Consider the following 18,302-nt stretch of genomic DNA (forward strand, 5'->3'; position numbering starts at 1 on the left):
GCTTTATTTGAGAAAAAAATCTTTAATTGGGATAGATGATGATAGTCACATTCTGGTGTTGCAGATCCTGTGAAGCCACCTGGCAGCTCCATACAAGCTCCTGCTGATTTACCTTTAGCTGTAAATACAGCGCCACCGTCCACCCAGGTGGATTCATCCTCCAGTGTTCCACCTCCTCCGTATCAGCTAATTAACCTACCACCACACCTAGAAACTCTTGGCATCCAGGAGGATCCTCAAGACTACCTCTTGCTAATCAACTGTCAAAGCAAGAAGCCTGAACCCACCAGGTAAACCACAGATGCCTGTGTCTGCGTGTTGTGAGTGTGTATGTGTGTAGTGTGTGCACACTTAGAAGTCTTACCTTTAAACTTTTTAAATTCTGATTTGAAGGTTTAAAAGAAACACAACTATATTGGCTTATATCTTAGGCTTATTATATTTCAGGGTATATTCCTCTAACATTTTTGATATTCAGGAGATTTATTGAAGAAACATGTTCTCTACTATCTTGGCAAAGGAACACTTGTACGTACAAGGCTCTCTTGGAAATCTGTCTCCTGTTTTATAGTCTTTGTTGCAGACTCACAGTATTACTTGCTTAACAGATTTCACTGATTATAAATGGTGATCTTGCTCCATTTCTTATGTGATTGTAAACCAGCCAAGGGTCATCTTTTGTTTCTGAAGAAGGAGAGGAATACCTACTACTAGAAGATTTTGAAAGCAAAACGATTCCATTGCAGTGAGTGTGTTGTGGTTGCTTTGGATCTGTGTGAGAAATTAATTATACAGGTAAAATCCCAATATAGCAAATTCTGTAGGATATACAAATTGGGTTTTAGTGAAATTTTATGAGGTCCAATATATCGCTCAAAACTAAAACTCTCTGACCATCATACCTAGCAATGAAGCAGAGCTTACTCTGACTTTATACATTTTTAAGTAGAAGAAGCATATGGATTTCAGTGCTTGTCCCAAGGTATTATACGTAAAGCCTTTCCCAAATCCTTGGTTTCCCCATCATCTTCATTCCTACTCCCTTCTTTTCTTCTAAGCTGTGTGATATTTTAATTTGGTCATCCTTGTCATTTGTTGTTTAGTAATTGGAAGGCATGAGGTAACGGTGGGAATTGGAGCCAGAAAATGAAGATCCGGGAGCCCATTTCTGCCATTAGCAGCCGTGTGATAGTAGTGATGTTGGGATGTTTACACCTTGATGTGCAGTATATAAAAAAGTGGGAATGAATTGCATAGTAGATGTGAAAGGTATTTTTTTAAACAGAATGATTGGATATTAAGCATATTATACCAAAAAAGTTGTTTTCATGGAGAAAGTGACTGTTACTGGGCTAAGATCATACAAAGTGCTCCTTCAGTTTTTATATAGAATTTGTCAAGAACCACGGTTTAGTTACTGCAAAGTATTCCCTGAGATAATGGAATACAAACATTCCATAGATGGGTTTCTACATGTTTGTTGTAATGGGATTTTACCTGTAAGAGCAAAAAAAGAATCTTTTTGTAAATCAACACTAGTTAATAATATCAAATTCTAACTTGATTTTGCTTGTTTGCTGTGAGTATTTAAAATTACACATTCGCAACTTTGTTACCTGTGCTACTAACTAAGATTTTATTATGGAGATTCACAATTATTTTTTCGACATCAGCTTTTAAAAAGCCAATAGCAAAATGGCAGTTTTTAGAACATTTTCTTTTTATATGGTATCTTTCAGTGATTGGTATTACAGCTTTCCTGTTGTAGTGGAAATTATTCTCAGAATTCTTGCTCAGATATATTTTGAATCTATATTTTGCAGAAGTGACAATTAATTGATAAATATTTATTAAGTATCCACTATGTGCCCACTATTTTGCTAGGTGCTGTGAAGGTACAAACTAATTACATAAGATACAGCCCCTCAGAGTTTACAAGTGGAGCTTGTGAAGGAGTCAGAACGTGCAAAGCGTTAAGTGTTTGTAGATGACAGCAGGAGCATTGCCTCACAAACTTTGATTCATCCTGCAGGACTCAGCTCAGGCATGTACTCCCTAGAAAACATTCCCCCAAACTCCCAGGCTGAACTAAATGCCTGTTTGGGTTTTCATAGCATCCTGGTTGTGCCTCCTTATCTGTATTTTATCACAGAATTAGAAGTAGCTTGATATTTTAACTTCTTCTTCACCAGACTATAAGCTAGCCAAGGGCAGGGTACTTATTACTCATTGTACTTCTAGCTTCTCTTAATTCACCTGTTTGAATTCAGTGAAATGCAAACTTTAGAATATGTGTAGGCTCATTAGAAGTTCCTGAAACGGACAGTGCAAGTGTTTTTAAGGTGGAGGGTGAACGCTTCAAAGGAGGGATAGGATTTTGAACTACCCAGATTGGGTGAGAGAAAAGGACCCTGTCATTAGCAATCTGCATAAGAATTATTTGAGGGAAAGGCAAGGTGAGAGTGAAGGGTGGGAGAAAGGTGAGGAGGAGCGCCTGCCTGGAGTAGAGGGTTCCACTGCAGGAGAACATAGGGTACGCCCGGTGGAGCCAGTGATGGTAGCCTCAACACCAAGTAGAGTGGCTTGTTGGCTTTTTTTTGGTTCTCGCCTGTTGGGACCCTTAACAGGATTTTCTCAAAGTAGATGCGTAATACGGAAACCACATCCTGAAGATACAGACCTTACAGCAATATAGTAACGTGGTCCCTTGGGTCCATTAGGAAGAGACACTGGAGGAAAGAGATCCGCAAGGGCTTCTTAGGATGGTTACTGGTGTGAATCTTAGCAGAGACCTGGACCTGAACACAAGATGGTGACAGTGGGAATGCAGCAGGGAAATAATTAACTTTGTTAGAAGAAGGGCTTGGTGCCTGAGTGATGGTGGAAATCAAAGAGTATGGATCAAAGCTGATTACGTTTTGGGCCTCAAGAATCCAGATAAAGGTATTTCTTTTAATGGCCAGTCAGAAAGGACAACCAATTTGAGAAGTAAGTTGAGTTTGGTTTGGCACACACAAGCTAGGTTAACACTGGGATAACCAGGTAGAAATACATTTGAATGGTTTGAAAATACGGGATTCAGAGTTTGGCAAGAAGATGGGAGTTGTCAGCATTCAGTGGAAAGTCAAGGTATGAGAAAGGAGGCTTTTTAAATGATGTGCATGGTAAAGCTTCAGAAGACTGAGTTCTGTTGGCTGTTCCCAGGTGGAGACCCAGGAAGAAGGAACCAGTCAGCAGAACAAGACAAAAATCAGTGAGAGAGAAGGGATATTGCACTATGGGCTCTGTGACACCAGAGGTGGAGAGTTTCAGTGAACAAGTGTGATACACAGTGCCAGGTGGTACTAAGAAATCAGGGAATATTGGACCTTAAAAAGACTATCACAATTTATTTTTTAAAAGATTAAGTTCAAGTTCCTACAGGACTTTGGACAACACTCACAGTAGTAGTTAAGGTATCTTGTTAACCATTAAGGAAGTACAGTGTGCTGTTATTGTTAGCTTCATTCTGGATTTTGCCCAAATTTGTGATACCACAAAAGGCAGAGACTAGGAATGGACCACAAACATTAAATATATTCTAACGAGAGTTCTCAAGGTTCCTTTTTTTTTCTTTTTTTTTCGGAGTTTGCAAACTCTGTGGCTTATATTTTGATCATCTTTATAGTATTGGCTAAATGTTTGTTACAGAAAATTAGTAGAAAGAAAGATATACAAAAGCCTTCAAGTTGCCACCTCCTTGTAGATGACATTGAATTACTGCAATCCCACGGTCTTACAGAACAGCAGGTGCCAGAGGTGGGCTGAGTAAGGAGCAGTGGACCTACCTGGTAAACTGTGTTGGCCCGAGGGTTCTGCATGCTCTTCAGAGGAAATGCTCTTCCTTGTGTCTATGCCTTAATCATTTACCTTTCTCGGAGTTGTGTACCTTTCTAATTCTAGTGCCCCAGGGATCAGGGTTTTATGTGTGGATTTAATAGGTGCCGTTGGGGGTGTGGGCTGGGACAGGACAGGAATTAGGGAGAATGCTTTTGGTGGTTTTGTGGTGGTGGTTGTGTTGTCTGGTGTAATCATAAAAACTAAGAAGCATTCATGCTTTAAATCTTACGGATCGCACAAAAAAATCGAATGAGAAAAGCCATGTATTTTGATTGCTGAGCTATAAATATATTTATTAAAATGTAGTCTCATGTCTTCACCATGTTTTATTTTCTGTCATTAACAATTTTTATTTAGAACACATGCTGATTCTGCAAAATCCACCTCTTCTGAAACAGACTGCAATGATAACGTCCCTTCTCATAAAAATCCTGCTTCCTCCCAGAGCAAACATGGAGTGAATGGCTTTTTTCAGCAGCAAATGATGTATGACTCTCCACCGTCTCGTGCTGCCTCTGTTTCTGTAGACTCCAGCCTTTATAACCTGCCCAGGAGCTACTCCCACGATGTTTTACCAAAGGTGTCTCCATCCAGTACCGAGGCAGATGGAGAACTCTATGTTTTTAATACCCCATCTGGGACATCAAGTGTAGAGACTCAAATGAGGCATGTATCTATTAGTTATGACATTCCTCCAACACCTGGTAATACTTATCAGATTCCACGAACATTTCCAGAAGGAACTTTGGGACAGACGTCAAAGCTAGACACTATTCCAGATCTTCCTCCTCCTCGGCCACCGAAACCACATCCAGCTCATGACCGATCTCCTGTGGAAACGTGCAGTATCACACGCACGGCCTCAGATACTGACAGTAGTTACTGTATCCCTACAGCAGGGATGCCACCATCACGTAGTAATACCATTTCCACTGTGGATTTGAACAAATTGCGAAAAGGTCAGCTCTAAGTGGCTTCTACTGTGTTAGAGGTTAATGATAGAAAATCTGTGCATCTGAATATTTGCTCTTTTCAGCATAGTATGATGTTAAATGATAGTCCTTTTCTTCCTTTAGCTCTGGAGTTACCCACTCATATAGCGAAGATATCAGAGTCTCAGTAGATCCTGGGAAGGGTGTTTGTGCATGCAGCGTGTGCCTGAGTGCATGTTCTGCTGGAGGGAGAAAGAGTTGGAGTTTTTCATCCCTGAAGAAGTATGGCCTTAGAGATCCCTTCCTGCCTCAGGAAGTGTGCACCCCTCTTTCCTGCTTTCCATGTATCCTGGGTGGGTAGACTCTCTGCTGGGACAGAGACACAGGAAATGGAGCAGCCACAAAGCTTCTCCAAGTCATCCCTTTCCTGTATTTGTGTGCCATTATGGCCGCTTCTGTATCACATCTGCTGGGCTCCATTTCCTTCCTTCCTCGACAAGCAATTTGTATGTAGTGTCTAACAAGTATACTCAGTTCCAGTCATGCCATTCTGCTTTTGTTTGGTTTTATTTAAAGTTCTGAATCTTCTCTCCCCTTACCCTAGCCACTTCACTTAGTCATATGCCATCTCCTAGAGCTTGCCAAAAGTTACCAACCTCAGAGGAGAGAAGTTCAGTCTGGGTTACACTCTAAGGTTCTTAAAGTCCTAGAAATAGAAAGCCAGAGTTTAAGATGCGCATGCCCTAAAAACTACGTGCCAACGTTTCTATATTTTGTGGTAGAGTTTCCCACCAGTCCTAAAGAAAATAAAGATTTGATGCATCATGAAGAGTACTAATGTGGAGATTTGACTCAGCCATCCAGCACCAATTTTTAATTCCCATCTCAAAGTGGCTCTGTAATCTTATTACGGGTTAGTGAAATATGAGTTAGACCCAAGGTGGTGCAGAAAATGAGAAAAGAGTAGTATTTAAATAACCCATCTCATCCCAGACTTAGACATTCATAATCAAATGCTGGTACTGGTTAGCGTTAGTGAGTGTCTGCGTTTGCCGGTGGTTTAATGCACCCTTTCAAGATATTATTCTGTTAGTGTCTTTATAAAAATCTGTATGTGTGCACGCAAACCCGCATGCATGTGTGTGAAGAGAGAGAAGAGACCATTCTGAAAACCCTGAGAACTGGTAAAAATGGGAGGAAATGCTGATCGTTTGTTTTCTGTTTTAGATGGTAGTTCTCAAGACTGCTATGATATCCCACGAACATTTCCAAGTGACAGGTCTAGTTCACTTGAAGGCTTCCATAACCACTTTGTAAGTATACTTGACCTTGGTGTCATCAAATGCATTTCATTGTCAGGATCTCCACACTCAGTGCCCTGAGACTAAATGAGGTCATGAGATAAAAGTCCCCTCAGATCCGTATGAATAGGTGTGACTTAGAATCGTGTTCTCACGTTTGATAATAGTTTGTGTTTATTAAGAGAAATGTCTGTGTGTTTTAGAAAATCAAAAATATATTGACAGTGGGAAGTGTATCAAGTGAAGAACTGGATGAAAATTACGTCCCAATGAATCCCAATTCTCCTCCACGACAACATTCCAGCAGTTTTACGGAACCAATTCAGGAAGCAAATTATGTGCCAATGACTCCAGGAACATTTGATTTTTCTTCATTCGGAATGCAAGTTCCTCCTCCTGCTCACATGGGCTTCCGGTCCAGCCCAAAGACCCCTCCCCGAAGGCCAGTTCCTGTTGCAGACTGTGAACCACCTCCCGTGGATAGGAACCTCAAGCCTGACAGGAAAGGTAGGGAGGGCACAGTGCAATGCAGGGGGCAGGGGTGTTGCCAGCTGCACTTACCGGTCATTAAATCCAAAATGGAATCGGGACTGGAAGTTCTGAAGTACATCATAGTACCTTAGTCATCAACTTGTTTTTAGTGCAGTATTGTTGTTTGTAGATTAATAATTGTTGTATGTCGATGCCCAGGTGAGATTTCTGTCTCCTGTCTCTAGAGCAGAGGTTACAAACTAAAATACTCACAAGGTTTGGCAAACAACAGGAGAAAATTAGGAGAAACTCAAATGCACTTGCCCGCTCCAAATGGAGTAACTGAGTGCTCCTGGGCGGTAGCCCTTTGTTGACTTGTGAGTCTGCTGTGGGCCCACACAGGCAAATCATCTGATGTATCAGGAGAAGCCAGAAGTTTCATCTCTTGTGCGTATCATCTTTTGATTCTTGAGTTTGATCAGTTTGTTTAATTTAAAAACAAAAAAATCAAAAAAAAGTACTGCAGACCAAAGCAAACACTGGTACAGACTAGATGTGGTCTTTGGCTGCTATTTTGTAACCTCTTCTCCAGAGTACAGGGTATCCAATCAGACTAGAGATCAGTAGTACAGTTTGACGTAATTCTCTAAGAACAATGAGGTTGCTTGTACGATCTTTCCAGTCTGTCCATATAACAACTTCTTAAATATTATTCTGCCTTTGCTGCGGTATAGATGCTTCTAGTCTGTTCCTTCATACTGGCCTTCATAAAGTAACATTAAGTTCTAGGGTTTGTTAAGAATTTTAGTATAAAGGAAACTTTTAAAATTGGTAATACAGATCCAGGTTTTTAAATTTTGGGTTTGAGTGGTTAAACCGCAGACAACTAGCTGTGTTGCAGCATGCTGTTAATGTGATTTAATCTTGACAACCAAATAAGTTAGTATATTGGCTGGGTGATGACTTGGCACCATTTCTGGGAAATTCAGCACGTTTGAAGTCTCCTGTGCTGTCTATAGCTTTTTAAGGGCATGCAATATCGGATTAAATTTCTCATTAACCTGGCTTTAGATCATTAATATATTTCTAATTAAGTTCCAATTGTGGGGAACAGAGTCTGAGACTCAGAGGATCCGAAGAAAATGAGTTTTGTTGTGTTTTTGCCTTTAAGTAAAGGAAGTAAGGCTGGTCCTGTGCTGGAATGAGAAAGTCACTAGAAACAGAAGCACTCCCAGGGGACCATCACTGTGTCCAGCTGTCTGCATTTCTGTCCTGTGGGAAGGCTTTGCATCTGCTTTGCTCTCTCTCACATTCTTTCCTTCTTTTCTGTTTCCTGCCCTGTATCCTCTTTGTGTCTTCTGCCTTCCAGGAGCTGGGGCCTGTAACGCCCCTTTGTGGCCTCACTTCTGCCTTCTGGCTTCCTTTTCACATGCGTGCAGCTTCTTGTATCTGCCGGGCGTTGCCTCCATCGTTGTTTACTCACGTTAGAGGGCTCACGGAGAATCTGATGGGTCTTATTTGTCTTTTCACACAGGCTCTATGGTGGATTGTAGGCCAGCCTGTAGATTGGCTGCCGCTGGTCAGCTGCCCACCTTTGGTCTGACAGCTGGGGAGATGGTCATGTATATAACACCCATGGCCACCCAGACAGCCCCAGCAGCAGGGCTGTATTGCAATCAGGGATGGTTATCTTAGAAAGGGTGTGAGCATCACAGGCTTTTTGACAACTTTTCCTTTGCCCTCGTTTGTCTTTAAATCTGTGTAGGCATTGTTAGTCATTTTCTTTTCATACAAAATGCAAAAGTATGTTTAGACATGCATAGATTTATAATTGAGTTCACAGGTTGCTGAGTGATTAAGGTCCAAGTGTCATGAACTCTTTGCAATATTGAAATACTCATTTTTATTTTTTTTATTTTTTTTGAAATACTCATTTTTAATGCTAAACTAGCTCTTACCTTTCTGTATTAGCACGTTAGCAGCAAATCTGTTTTTTAAAGATTTACTTATTTTAGATAGAGACCTTCTGATCATGAGTGTGGGGAGGAGCAGAGGGAGAGAATCTTGAAGCAGATTCCCTGCCAAGCGCAGAGCCCCACACGGGGCTCAGTCTTATGACCCATGAGATCATGACCTGAGCTGAAACCAAGAGTCAGACACTTAACCGACTGAGCCACCCAGGCACCCCAGCAGCTCTCTAATTTTTAACTCCTAAATGTAAATTTTATGTCTAGAGGGCCTCCATAAATGTGGAGGTGGTATTGTTAGGGTAAGTGTACAAAGTGCTGGGTCCTACCTGCTGTGCTTCTCTGCTTGCCCCTTCCTTTCTTCAGGCTCTGCAGAACAGTTTGAAAATTCCCAATATAATTACACAAAGTAGGCATAATGAAGAATCAGAAAAGATATCCCTATGTATATGTTAGAGAAGTTTTGAGATCACAATGATAAGCTTTTAGTAATTCTCTAGGTCTCACAGAGCTCATGTGCCTCATATTATGGAATATATCATAATACAGCATGTATGCTCTATGTCATCTGTATGATTATCCCTCCCTGTGTATATAGTGGAAGTGCTATATATTCTAGTACATTAGCAATTAATTGCCCTAGAGTTGTCCCTTCCAAGTACTAACCAGCCCCGACCCAGCTTAGCTTCCGAGATCAGACGTGTGTGGTCGTAGACGCCCTAGTTCTCTAAACCAACCTAAAGTGACTTAGAGTAAACAGAACAAAGTGGGTTCTTGGTTACTTCTGAAGGTTGTGTTCAGTCTTTTAAAAAATTAAATGAACCGTTGAGAGACAATCCTGAGCTCACTAGCCAGGTTGTTGGCTTTTCTTTTTTTTTTTTTTTTTTTTTTTTTTGTATCTATGCTGAGATACAAAATGAACTGAGAAAACACCTAGAATAAAATAACAGGTTTTGACAAAATCAAGGAGAATATAGGTTTAGCAAAATGTTGGAGATTACTAAAATCATAGTAATAAAAAAAAGTTTTGCTTTTTCTTAGTATTGTACTTTTTAAATAAATATGTATAAGAGAAAGCATGAGAAACCATTTAACCTAGCAAACTTTGTCAACTCACTTTAGGAAGTTATAGCTATTCAAGAAAAACATAATGAAAACCCAAATTCAGAATTTGGAGCAGTTTATCTTTAAAAATGTAAACCAGGGGCACCTGGGTGGCTCAGTCAGTTATCTGACACTTGATTGTGGCTCAGGTCATGATCTCAGAATCGTGGGATTGAGCCCCATGTCAGGCTGCGCACACAGCATGGAGTCTGCTTGGGATTCCCTCTCCCTCTGCCCCTCCACCACCACGAACCCCTCTCCCCTGCGCATTCCCACTCACTCTCTCTCACTGAAATAAATAAATATATCTTTAAAATAAAGAACTGAAAATAAAAAATTGTAAAACAAGTGTCTTATTCACAAAATTCTTCTCACGCATAGCATCAGATGAGTCTGTTTTACTTCCAAATTTTGTGACATTAGATACATGATTCAATCTATTTCACTATCTCTTATTAACTAAACCTCATAATTAGCAAACCGGATTCTATCAAGTATGGCTTGATTAGTTTCAAAGCCTAAAATAGCTAGTTCAACATCCATTGTAACCAATGTCCATGATTGTCTTCTTTGGAAGAGTCTATGGTAAGTGAGTGACATTCTAGTCTTGTTTATCCCCCCAATTATAGCTGTCAGCTGCTGTAGTTAGTATACAGATAGGTTTTTTTTTGAATACTTCTGAGTAATTGAAGCTTCAAATATACATAGATGCTCTAAACACTTATGTTTTATGTATTTTCATGGGCCCTTTTGCCCATCATCCAACTTGTGGTAGCTGTATTTTCACCCCTACTATTTCTGTCACAATCATATTTGTTATGAACCAAGTTTTGTGTGTATTAATAGAGGAAAAAAAGCATAATTCACATATATTAAATATAGAAAAGCAGATGAGTCATTGTAAAGGCAGGACAAATTATGTTTTCATTACTTCGACTGAAAGTTACATTTTAATTGAAAAGCAAGTCTATAAATTTTTAGAAACTTCTGTAAGATATCTGTCGTGGCTTCTCTTAAAGTAGGTCATTACCTGAATCTACCATATTTAACGACTGCATTGACCTAGGTAGGCCCCCTACCCCATCTAGTCTCCTAACATGGTGTGGCAGCCATTTGATCCTCAGACACTATCTTTATACTTTGTTTTGTTTGGCTTGTCCAACCACCGCTTTCTGCAATGGTTCTGGCCATTAGTTATTGTATTGATCCTGGAAAAGTGCAAGTTTACTTCTGGTGGTTTTGTAATTAGTCTGATTAAAGTATCTTCAGGTATGTGTCTTCACTTCGGAATAGGAAGCATCCACAAGACCAGTCCAGATGAGCTTCCCTAGATGGGTCTTTTTGGCAGTTGACATATTTCCTCTAGATGTTTTTCCAAGAGATCTAATGACGTTTCTGAATGTGATTAAAAATTCACATGCTTTTTATTTCTATTTTTTTAATATGCTTTTTAAAAAAAAAAGCTTTTATACTATAATAAATGTTTGGAAAATGGATGAATGACACTAGTAAATATAAGTCAATTTTAGTAAACAAGTATGAAGTCTGAATCTCAAGTCAGATTTTTGGTTTGATGTTAACAGTTTAAATACAAATACAGCTGAAAGGAGTACATTTTTGGGGTGCCTGGCTGGCTTAGTGAGAAGAGCAAGCGACTCTTGATCTCAGGGTCTTGAGTTCAAGACCCATGTTGGGTGTAGTGATTACTTAAATAAATAAAAACTTTAAAAAAAGAGAATGGAGTGCATTTTTACAGCATAGCGTTTATATGCAGATTATTTCTCCTAAATATTCTTTACCTTCCGGTATATAAGTATCATTATCATATTCTTCTTCACATAGTCAGACCATTAAAACAAATGTAAATGTTTTTCAGTATACTACCTGGATTACTTTTTGGAATTATCAGAGGATAATAATGTTGTGAATTATCTTTCTTCTTCCTTGATTTTTGAGATGTGTAATAGAAATAGTATAATCTGTAAAACTGTAGAAGAGTAAATAATTTAGGCTAAGTTAAACTGGTAATAATACAGAAAATAAATTTTCCACTTTGTGTTGAATTTATATAAGCAGTACCTGTGAAAATAATACTTAATAGTGTATGGACTTTGCAAAAAAAGATTGCATCTGCTTATTTGAAACATGACCTCATGTGACTGCCTTGACCATATATGGGATGATCAACTTTTGGAACAGTTGCTCTTTTTTTTCCACTTAAAGGACAAACAAAAATTATGATACTGATCAGATTAAACACCACTAGCTTTAAGAGAACAGCAGCTCATTAACATAGATTTAAGTGCATACCAATTTATAGGATATACCCTTTGCTAGGTCTTGGGTCTCTAAACACAGGAAGAAAAGGTGGCTTCTCTGAAGAAGCTCACCATCTACTGGAGGAGGGAGAAAAGTAAACACTAAACACAGGAAGAAAAGGTGGCTTCTCTGAAGAAGCTCACCTTATACTGGAGGAGGGAGAAAAGTAAACACGTTATCATAATTGTGGTGGAAGGGGGCTGTGGTTGAGGTAAGCTTCTGGCACTGTTACTTAACCTCCCCTGAGGAAAGCCTGAGAGGGTGAATGGCAGTTAAGTGATGGTGGAGGAGGGGAGGATGGCAGAGGCTCCTTTAGGCAAAATAAACAGCATACCCAGATCTTTTAAACGAGGGCAGTTGGGCCTGGGTGAGTCGCCAGTGGAGGGAGGGAATAAGATTGGGCGAGAGGGGAGCAGAGTATGAATGGAGGAAGAAATGCCAGATGCCTTGCAGGTGCCCGATCCTGAGGGTTTTATAATCCATGCTAATGAGCTAGGGCTTTATTCTGAGTTACACCATAAGGGTTTCATGCAGGCAGGTAATGTGATCAGGTTGGCGCCTAGGAAGCTCATTCCACAATTTAAGGATATGATAGGGAAAGAAACTGTATTCTCTAATGTAAAATGTTACAGAAATCACATTTTTGCAGCATCTTCCCCCAGAGAGTGCTTTACTTGGTTTTCCAGATCCAGGGTTCTTAATGCCTTGGTCTAGAAACGATCAAATGAGGAAAGGCATAACAGAACCCCTTTCCTGGCTTTCATGTGGTTCCTCAACTTGAGGACTCACAGGGATTTTTGAAGTTTTGAAAGCATTTGGAGAATAGGCGGAGGTTATTTAGCCATACAGTGTGAGCTCATCACTTTCAGGAAAACAAACCAAGTAAGTAAGGTACACATTAAAAACAGGAAGGTTTTAAGAAAGTACTTCAGACCGGCAGATTTTTTATTTTCTTAGGTAAATGAAAACAGACTATCATACTGTCATTATAAATACAAAATTTATCAAACAAAGATAAGAGGAAAAGTGGAATCTAGGATGACTTTGAAGAGATCTGCGAGGGCAACTGGTAATAGAGGAAACAAAGTGGGCTTGTGATGAGTCAGAGGAGAAATTGTGTTTTGAAAAGGTAGCGTGACGCCTGCAGAGCAGCCCTGCGGGGTGTTGTGTAAGTGTGTAGGTTAGGGTGTCCAGAGAAGAGCTGAACCCTAGGTGAAGGATTTATCAACCTGTACTCTGAATTAGAGAGCAAGTCGCGTGATCCAGAGATTGACCCCCAGAAGGGTTAAAGCACAGTGGGGATTTCGCCCCTAGGTAGGGCTGGCTCTCTGTTAAATGACATAATGTTGGTTTCTTTGTTCAGAGGTAGTCTAACTAAAGCCAAGCTGTGAACTGCCTTGGATTTAAATGTTGAGGCGCCAGTGAGTTACCTCCGAATTTGAGAATCAGTGTATCTCCAAAGTTGGTTTATTTTTGCCTTCACTTTATTATTTCCATCTCTTACTCTTTATATTCACACTTCAACAATCAGGAGAACATCCAGGTTTTGCCTGTAGACAGTAGAGAAGAAGACAGGGCTGAGACAAGTGTACTGACACCTTGGGCCTTTTTTTACATTCCCGTCCTCATAAGTAGTACTGAGCCATCATTTGGGTATGACTTTCATTTCTGTCTGGAACATCAATGTTAAATTGAGTCTGGAGGGGTATAAAGAAATAAAGCTAAGAAAATGCCTAAGTGACTCAGTATAGTTCAGTGCCACACTTCCACATTGCAACTTTTGTCCCAGAATTAACCTTAAGCTTTGCATGGAGTGGAAAGTACATGTAAATTTTATAAACAACACTTTAAAAACTTCACTTGATACAGTATTTTTCTATTAAGGAAACTAAAGAGTACCCTCGAAAATGCTTAAAAGGTGGAATTGGTTTGGAGAGGAGATGATCAGGTCAGGGTCAGGCGTCAGAAGGCTCACTGGGGAGGTCTTTGAGACAGCAGGAGAACGGAGCGGGATCACGGGCGGTGGACTTGGCAGTCCCTGGACCTCGAGTACTTAACCACAAGCATAGATGGAGATACCAGGAGTGCGGAGTTAAGAAATGCTGAGGGAGACCGCTGGGAGAGAAGCAGAGTGAAAAATCGAGAGGAAGCCGAAAGCTAATGAAAGTGAGTCTTTCAGAAAAGGAGGAGGACGGAGACACACTGAGGGAACACCGACGAACCAGAAGCCCCCCTGAGAAGTGAATATTAAACTTGACCTCGCTCACGGATAAACTCTCTGTCATTCAAGTAGATGTAAGATCTCGAACTGAACTGAGCAATTCAAAATTGACCTCTAAGTACCGGTTTCCTAGGATTTTCGATTGCCCAAGGGGATAGAGAGGTACAACAGCCGGACAGCACAGGAGCACAGGAGCATACGCCAGCAGGCGGCTACGGGGAAGCCTTCGTTTGGCCTCCGTAATTAATGTCATGACCCAAGCAAGTCACTTAACCTCTTTCATTCTTCAGGGTTATCGCATCCATAAAATGAAGAAGTTAGATTTGATCTGTAAAAAAAAAAAAAAAAGACTTTTAGCTGTAAAAATAAGTATATTTTTTTTGTAGCAACCCTTACCCTCCGCCTCTTACTTTTTTTTGAAGGAAAGTACATTGTTTTGGGCAGTTTATAAAAAACTGACATCCTCCATTGTTTTTAGGAAAGTGCCCTGCCAGCGTGGGCCCTGGATAGGTATTCAGCATTAGGGGTAGGAGCACAGCCCCAAATCTTCTCACTCACATTTTAAACTATACCTGCCTCATTTCTGAATGAACTCAATGTATTAATTCCCTAACTTAGAAAATTGGTTCATTAGAGAATTGTCACATTTTAATAACCTAGAGATTCATACTTTAAGAAACTTAGCCTGCAGTAGAGGGTACTAGATATTGACACTCAATCAGCAAATTCTAATTCTGCCGTCTAATAGATGTCGACTCAGTTTTGTAAATGCCAAAAAAGAAGAAAATTTGGTGCCACTGAGAAGAGAGCAGCTTAAGTTACTAATTTAAATGATATCTCTACTCCGGCCTCCAGGCTTCCTATGGGAAAAAGTGAGGCCACTGCAGGATGTTAACCCTATACTTTTCATGAGGCTTTCCAGCAGTACCTGTGTGTGGGAGAGTACATGAAAAGAAAACGAGGGCGACTGAATCTATGTTTTCAGACACTTAACATCGAAGCTAGACAGTCACTTCCAGAATTAAGACCTCTCATCCTTACGAAATGATGTTGCCTGGCACCTACCAGTCAGTATCCAAGGGAAACAAACATTGGTCTCGGTTTTGGTCTTGGTCTTGGATTACCAAACAGTGTAGCGTTAACCTGCTCCTCTAGAAGGGCCCTTGGTCAGGAGGTGAAGGAGTAAGTTAGATTAAGGGTTTTTAAATACCTACATTAAATTAAGAAAGTAATATTATACGGAAGTAGGCTTTGGTACTTTCTTATCAGACGTCAGAATTTGAAGAAAAGATGTACTTTGAGGTCTGACTGAGGTATTTTATCATTTTTTATTTGATCCAGTTTTCTAAGGCATGTTAGAGGAATAACTAACATGGCACATGTCTTTCCTCCCTTTCCCCAAATAAAGATAACCACTAACCAGTGTGGTTATCCCACTAAAACCCTACCATCTCTTAAATACTTTGCTTGTCACGCTGTTGCATGCAACTTCTTCTTTCCATTGTACCGAGCATGAACGATATACTGAACAAGATTGAAATATTTTCCACAAACTTTTGTTTATGCTTTTGAGATTGTAACATTTCTGCTCAGGGCTCTGTATGCTTTTTTTTACAGAATCCATTTTTCCCATTAAAAAATAACATTATATTAAGAGAGTCTTCTTTTTACCAATTAGGTCAAAGCCCTAAAATTTTAAGACCCAAACCCCATGGTTTAGAGCGAACTGATTCACAAACCATAGGTGACTTTGCTACAAGAAGAAAGGGTATGTACTTTAGCACCGCATGCTGGATGGGGCATTGGGAATTTATTTATTTTGTGATGTTTTTTTCTTAAGAAGAGCCTTAAGTACTACTGCTGTTGTAAATAAAGCTTCCTAGCATGTTATTTCTAAAGTGAATGCTTCCCATAATGTGTGTGTCTTCCCATTGTGTCTTTCCATAGACACAGTAAGTCTACTTGTTATGCCATTAACAGCAGCATGTTAAATTTGATAATACATAATATTTAGTCGTGTCCTTTTGCATTATTCTCTTAAACTTTTAGATATCAATACATTGTTGTATTTAAGCTTATGAACTACTTGTGAGTTCCAGATGTCTCCCTTATTTATATATGATGTGGTCTGTATTCTGTTCTGAAACAAAATACAGAATCACTTCCCGTGGATTAATTATTTTATGCCATTACTTAGAATTTGACAGCTAAACTGCCATTAGCCTTTGGGTTTCGAAAAAGTGAAACATGAGAGTTAAAGAAGTACATTTACTCAGCACAATATTCTGTGCCTGTCCATTTTAAGTATATAGGTGAGTAAGATTTAAACTCAGACTTACCTAGTCTTCAGAAAATCACATTGAGTTTTTTGTTTTGAATAGACAAAAATGTTTATAAGCTCCAGTGACTCTACATAGTCCTTTAAAATGACCACCTATTTTATAGTTTGACAGTAATTACAACATAGTTGATTAAAAGTATGAGTTGAATAAAAGTATGCCCATATATGGACTAAGAGTGGAAGAAAGAAACCTAGAAAAATGAAAAATTTTTCTTTGGAGTGGCGAGATGAAATGTAACTAAAATATTCTCCTAACATGTATAAAGAGTCTCCTAAAATATAATTAATATTAACATATCACATTTGTATTAGTTCTTTTGTCCATTAATTTCTGAAATGTTTTACTCTTTAAGTGCTGAGAGCTCTGTGGTATTTACTAGCATGGTAATTGTCTATGGTAATAATGAGGTAAATAAGCAAAGACCACTTATAAGTCAAGCTAAAAAGAATATTAGTGTTTATTATTGTTTGATTTGGTAAAGGATATTTTTGGTTATATTAAGCTAAAACTTCAAGGTGATTTTTAATTATGGCCTTCTCTCAGAGCTGGGTTTGAGTCTTAAAAAATATTATTATTGCTTTCTTTGTTTTCAGACTGGGTTTGAAATAATTTAAAAGATTTGGTCAGTTATTTTTCAGTTTTTGATTTTGGCAAAGTTTTGTATTTAATACTTTCTATACATCATTTTATATATATAATCGAATAACTGATGCGTCAATATTGTAGAGTAGAAATGTTTTTCTATAGAAGATTAAAGCTCTATACTTGGGGATAACATTAGTTTTTAAAAAAGGATATAAGGAAATAATAATGAAGGATATAAGGAAATAATACATCAAGTAACTATAAAGGAATTGGGTCACATTACCGTTTCTTCTCATTTAGTTTATTTTCATAAAATATTAAGAAGTAATGTGTTGTAATAAAGCTTCAGACTTTGAGTCAACCATCATGAAGCATTATTGGATTTAGCTTTTGTCCCTGATCATTTAGCTGTGTAACCTTGGGCAAATCACAGAACATCTGTGAAGCTCATCTCATTTGTGAAGCCAGCTGCTCTTAGGTGTACTCTGGCCGTAATGTATAAGGAGAGAGAGAGAGTGAGGATCTTGTTTTGTTTTCCAAATTTCCGTGTACTGAAGCCTCTTTTTCTCTCTTTCATTTCAGCCAAGCCAGCGCCTTTAGAAATAAAACCTTTGCCAGAATGGGAAGAACTACAGGCCCCAGTTAGATCTCCCATCACTAGGAGTTTTGCTCGAGAGTAAGTCTTTGTTTAAAATATGTACCTTGGTTGTTCACTATGATGGAAACTACCAGAACAGTGGCTCCCAGGGTATGGCCTGGGAAGCCCCCCTCTCTGGAGTTCTGTGAGTTCAAAACTATTTTCATTAAGATGATAAGATATTTTTTGCCTTTTCCGCTCTCTTTCTCTCATGAGTGTTTGCTGGAGCTTTCCACAGGCTACATAGTATTTGATCATATCCTGGGACAGCTAATAAATAGAACACGTATTTGTGTACTCTTGTGTTTTTAAAAAAAATGTTCTGTTATTTGTAATATGGTAAATAGATATATAACCCAAATAAATGAAGTTCCTTGGGGTTCTCAATAATTTTTAAGGGTATAAATGGTTCATGAGGCCAGAAATTTCTGAGAACTGCTGTTATGGGAAAATACGGTAGTTTCTGGTGGGGGTTATTTAATTAGCAATAATCACTCCTTGGATAAACCTCATTTCTATGATACTGCCACTGCACAATGTTTGT

General features: G+C 39.1%; 1 protein-coding gene across 4 annotated transcripts in view; it reads left to right on the plus strand.

Annotated features, from left to right (window-relative positions):
• The window catches only part of GAB1 (GRB2 associated binding protein 1), a 118,276-nt gene that overhangs the window by 89,637 nt on the left and 10,337 nt on the right, over positions 1-18,302 (plus strand). The window contains exons 3-9 of one of the 4 annotated variants that reach the window (XM_055317041.1): positions 65-290; positions 665-745; positions 4,237-4,838; positions 6,039-6,124; positions 6,316-6,619; positions 15,873-15,962; positions 17,704-17,797. In XM_055317041.1, the coding sequence (XP_055173016.1) occupies positions 65-290; positions 665-745; positions 4,237-4,838; positions 6,039-6,124; positions 6,316-6,619; positions 15,873-15,962; positions 17,704-17,797 (1,483 nt within the window). The remainder of the gene's footprint in view (positions 1-64; positions 291-664; positions 746-4,236; positions 4,839-6,038; positions 6,125-6,315; positions 6,620-15,872; positions 15,963-17,703; positions 17,798-18,302) is intronic. The other 3 variants (XM_055317043.1, XM_055317042.1, XM_055317044.1) reach the window with 3 other exon arrangements.

The sequence above is a fragment of the Nyctereutes procyonoides genome, unplaced genomic scaffold (assembly GCF_905146905.1).
Source record: "Nyctereutes procyonoides isolate TBG_1078 unplaced genomic scaffold, NYPRO_anot_genome, whole genome shotgun sequence".
Classification (NCBI taxonomy): domain Eukaryota; kingdom Metazoa; phylum Chordata; class Mammalia; order Carnivora; family Canidae; genus Nyctereutes; species Nyctereutes procyonoides.